The sequence below is a fragment of the Bos javanicus genome, chromosome 5 (genome assembly GCF_032452875.1).
Source record: "Bos javanicus breed banteng chromosome 5, ARS-OSU_banteng_1.0, whole genome shotgun sequence".
NCBI classification, from domain to species: domain Eukaryota; kingdom Metazoa; phylum Chordata; class Mammalia; order Artiodactyla; family Bovidae; genus Bos; species Bos javanicus.
The window spans coordinates 101,835,397-101,840,002 of NC_083872.1; the positions used below are offsets into that span (position 1 = coordinate 101,835,397).

At 46.8% G+C, this 4,606-nt stretch overlaps 1 protein-coding gene across 1 annotated transcript; it reads left to right on the forward strand.

Moving 5' to 3' along the window:
* Positions 1 to 360: 360 nt before the first annotated feature.
* On the forward strand, positions 361 to 2,183 carry LOC133248956 (negative elongation factor C/D-like). The gene has a single exon (XM_061419213.1). It carries the CDS (start codon positions 413 to 415, stop codon positions 2,165 to 2,167), a length of 1,755 nt encoding a protein of 584 aa, XP_061275197.1. The 5' UTR covers positions 361 to 412; the 3' UTR covers positions 2,168 to 2,183.
* Positions 2,184 to 4,606: the final 2,423 nt, after the last annotated feature.

Consider the following 4,606-nt stretch of genomic DNA (forward strand, 5'->3'; position numbering starts at 1 on the left):
TAACACGTGATCATTATAGAGAAGCATCTCAACTGGCCAATGAAACTGGCCAATGCAGTCTGGAACATCAGACTGCAATTCCAAGAGTAGACAGAAGAAACTTGCCCTCCTATGATCTAATCAGTAAATTCATATTCCTATCAAGAAACATCCATTTGGTAACTCCGTGATGGTCCAGTGGCTAAGACTCTGTGCTCCCAACTCAGGGGGCCAGGGTTCATTACCTGGTGAGGGAACTAGGTCCTGCATGCCCCAACTAAGACCCTGTACAGCCAAATAAATAAAACTAATACATATTTTTGAAAAAGAAACATCAGTTTTACATACCACAGCCTTGAAAAGAAGAGAGAGGTGACCATAATCCTGTTATCCCTTCCTAAACAGGCAGCTTCGGAAGAGTCCAGTGGGGGCCATGCCTGGCGCCACCATGGACATGGACCAGGATGACTTTGGGAGCCCTGCCGAGTGGGGTGACCAGCAGCCAGAAGATGGTGTGCTGGGAGAAGAAGATGCCCAGGTCCAGCAAGAATGCCTGCAGAAATTTTCTACCCCAGATTATATCATGGAGCCCTCTGTCTTCAACACTTTGATGAGATATTTCCAGGCAGGAGGGTCTCCAGAGGAGGTGATCCGCCTCTTATCAGACAACTACACAGCTGTGGCCCAGACCATCAACCTGCTGGCCCAGTGGCTCATTCAGACCGGGGTGGAACCAGTGCAGATTCAGGAAACAGTGGAAAACCACTTGAAGAACTTAGTGATGCAACACTTCGACCCCCGCAAAGCAGATTCTATCTTTACAAACGAAAGGGCAACCCCCGCCTGGCTGGAACAAATGATTGCACATCCCACCTGGAGGGATCTTGTTTACCAGCTGATGGAAGTGCACCCAGACTGTCTGATGCTGAAATTCACGGTCAAGCTCATTTCCGATGCAGGATACCAAGGCGAGATCACTGGCGTGGTGGCAGCCTGCCAGCAGCTGGAAGTGTTCTCTAGAGTTCTCGGGAGCTCTCTAGCTACCATTTTGGATGGAGGAGAAGCCAACCTTGCAGAAAACCTGCCTCAGTTTGCTAAGATGGTGTGCCACGGCGAGCATACATACCTGCTGGCTCAGGTCCTGATGGCCGTGCTGGCCCAGGAAGGCCAGCGGGGCGGGGCAGTGCGCAGGGTCGCACAGGAGGTCCAGCGCTTCGCCCAGGAGAGTGGCCACGATGCCAGTCGCATCCCGCTTGCCCTGGGAAGAGCTGCCTCCTACCCCCGGCTGTGCCAGGCCCTGGGGGCCATGCTGTCCAAGCAGGCCCTGAATCCAGCCGACATCACCGTCCTCTACAACCTGTTTGTTACCAGCAGGGACCCGCCTCCTGTCGAGCTCATCCGGGTGCCAGCCTTCCTGGACCTGTTCATGCAATCGCTCTTTAAACCTGGGGCCAGGATCAACCCAGACCACAAGCACAAGTATATCCATCTCTTAGCCTACGCGGCCAGCGTGGTGGAGATCTGGAAGAAGAACAAACGCCTGAGCATCAATCAAGATGAGCTGAAGGCAACAACGAAGGCTATTGAAACTGTTCACAATTTGTGCTGTGCTGAGAACACAGGAGCAAGCGAGCTCCTGGCCGAGCTGGGCACCCTCTATAGGTGCATCAGATTTCCAGTGGTGGCAGTGGGTGTGCTGACGTGGGTGGACGGGACCGTGTCAAAGCCCAAGTTCTTCGAGCAGCACACCCACCCCACTCCAGTGCCCCTGGCCCTGCTAGACGAGGTCAGCACCTACCATCCCCTCCTGCACCCCCATGTCTTGCAGCTACTGATCAAGCTCTTGGAGACTGAATACCCCGAGCTAGATGCCATGAAGCAGCTTAAGGTGAAGAAGATCCTCCTGAACAGGATGGTGCACCTGCTGAGTTGCGGCCATGTGCTCCCTGTGGTCGCCTACATCCGCAGGTGTCTGGAGAAGCTGGACACCGACCTGTCTCTCATCCGCTACTTTGTGTCCGAGGTGCTGGATATGATCATCCCTCCCTACACCTCTGACTTTGTGCAGCTTTTCCTGCCCATCCTGGAAAACGACAGCATTGCCAGCACCCTGAAAAGGGCGGGTGAACATGACCCTGTGACAGAGTTCATAGCTCACTGCCAGTCTAACTTCATGCTGCTGGACTGAGTCAGAGCAACACCAAACCCACAGCAGAACATTCCAGCAGACCTACTGTGGAGAATCCTTTTGCAGAAGCTACTGGTGAAGAGACCCCCAGTCAACACCTTGGAAATGGGTTCTGATGGGAGGAGGTGGAGAATTTCTGTAAAAAAAAAAAAAGAAATGTTAGCAGTCTTAACAAAGTTAACTTAGCTTTTTTCACAAGACCTGATTGTTGACTTCATATTATTGTAATTGCTTTAATTTTCCAAGAACAAATAAAAGTCTTTCTACAGTTGGAAAGTGTACATTCTGGTGTTGGCTTTCTGCTGTGTAAATAAAGCACTTGGGTCCAAAAAATAAATAACAAATAAAAAGTCAAACAACTTTCCAAGTTTTCAAGAAATACTGTCACCCCAGATTCAAGAGGAAGGATTAAATGTAAGTCCACCACCAGCATCAGAAGCTCTACATGTAAAACTGAGCATGTGTCATTGAACCCACAAATGCACCCAAACACTCAAGTCTCCAGGCAGGTAAACAAAGATTTTCAAGGAAGCATTTACCATCTCTATTGTGAATTATCAGAAGACAATTATATGACTCTATTTGATAACTGGAAAGATAATGTGGGAAAACAATGCTTTCGAATACATGGAAATTAGAGTCATTTTGACCAGTCCTGTGCTGGGATAGTGATCATCGAAATTTTAGTGATACAAATTCTTTGTACTTTACATTCTTTACCTGTTGATTTTTGTCATAAGCATTATTACTTGGCAACATGTATATCATAAGTAATACTTAATTTATTCTTAATGTGAAGTCAAGTGGGCCTTAGAAAGCATCACTACGAACAAAGCTAGTGGAGGTGATGGAATTCCAGTTGAGCTATTCCAAATCCTGAAAGATGATGCTGTGAAAGTGCTGCCCTCAATATGCCAGCAAATTTGGAAAACTCAGCAGTGGCCACAGGACTGGAAAAGGTCAGTTTTCATTCCAATCCCAAAGAAAGGCAATGCCAAAGAATGCTCAAACTACCGCACAATTGCACTCATCTCACACACTAGTAAAGTAATGCTCAAAATTCTCCAAGCCAGGCTTCAGCAATATGTGAACCGTGAACTTCCTGATGTTCAAGCTGGAAAAGGCAGAGGAACCAGAGATCAAATTGCGAACATCCGCTGGATCATGGAAAAAGCAAGAGAGTTCCAGAAAAGCATCTATTTCTGCTTTATTGACTATGCCAAAGCCTTTGACTGTGTGGATCACAAACTGTGGAAAATTCTGAAAGAGATGGGAATACCAGACCACCTGATCTGCCTCTTGAGAAATTTGTATGCAGGTCAGGAAGCAACAGTTAGAACTGGACATGGAACAACAGACTGGTTCCATATAGGAAAAGGAGTCCGTCAAGGCTGTATATTGTCAACCTGTTTATTTAACTTACATGCAGAGTACATCATGAGAAACGCTGGACTGGAAGGAACACAAGCTGGAATCAAGATTGCCAGGAGAAATATCAATAACCTCAGATATGCGGATGACACCACCCTTATGGCAGAAAGTGAAGAGGAACTAAAAAGCCTCTTGATGAAAGTGAAAGTGGAGAGTGAAAAAGTTGGCTTAAAGCTCAACATTCAGAAAACGAAGATCATGGCATCTGGTCCCATCACTTCTTGGGAACTAGATGGGGAAACAGTGGAAGCAGTGTCAGACTTTATTTTTCTGGGCTCCAAAATCACTACAGATAGTGACTGCAGCCATGAAATTAAAAGACGCTTACTCCTTGGAAGGAAAGTTATGACCAACCTAGATAGCATATTCAAAAGCAGAGACATTACTTTGCCAACAAAGGTTCGTCTAGTCAAGGCTATGGTTTTTCCTGTGGTCACGTATGGATGTGAGAGTTGGACTGTGAAGAAGGCTGAGTGCCAAAGAATTGATGCTTTTGAGCTGTGGTGTTGGAGAAGACTCTTGAGAGTCCCTTGGACTGCAAGGAGACCCAACCAGTCCATTCTGAAGGAGATCAGCCCTGGGTGTTCTTTGGAAGGAATGATGCTAAAGCTGAAACTCCAGTACTTTGGCCACCTCATGCGAAGAGTTGACTCATTGAAAAAGACTCTGATGCTGGGAGGGATTGGGGGCAGGAGGAGAAGGGGATGACAGAGGATGAGATGCTGGATGGCATCACTGACTCGATGGACGTGAGTCTGGGTGAACTCCGGGAGTTGGTGATGGACAGGGAGGCCTGGCGTGCTGCGATTCATGATGCGATTCAAAATCAGAACAATGAAATTCAAGTTACAAATTCAATAACTTTAATGTCTTTTTTTTCAACTTAAAGACATTCTAGGAAATGAAAAATTCAATCATTTACTTATAAGATAGTTTGAATGTGTTTCTACACCTATAAGTAGTTTGGACTCTCACAAACAAGGTATAAGAGGTATGGCCTCAGGAATT

What these genes read in the sequence shown, in the direction of transcription:
- LOC133248956 (XM_061419213.1), top strand. Translation starts at nt 413, where the DNA reads ATGCCTGGCGCCACCATGGACATGGACCAGGATGACTTTGGGAGCCCT.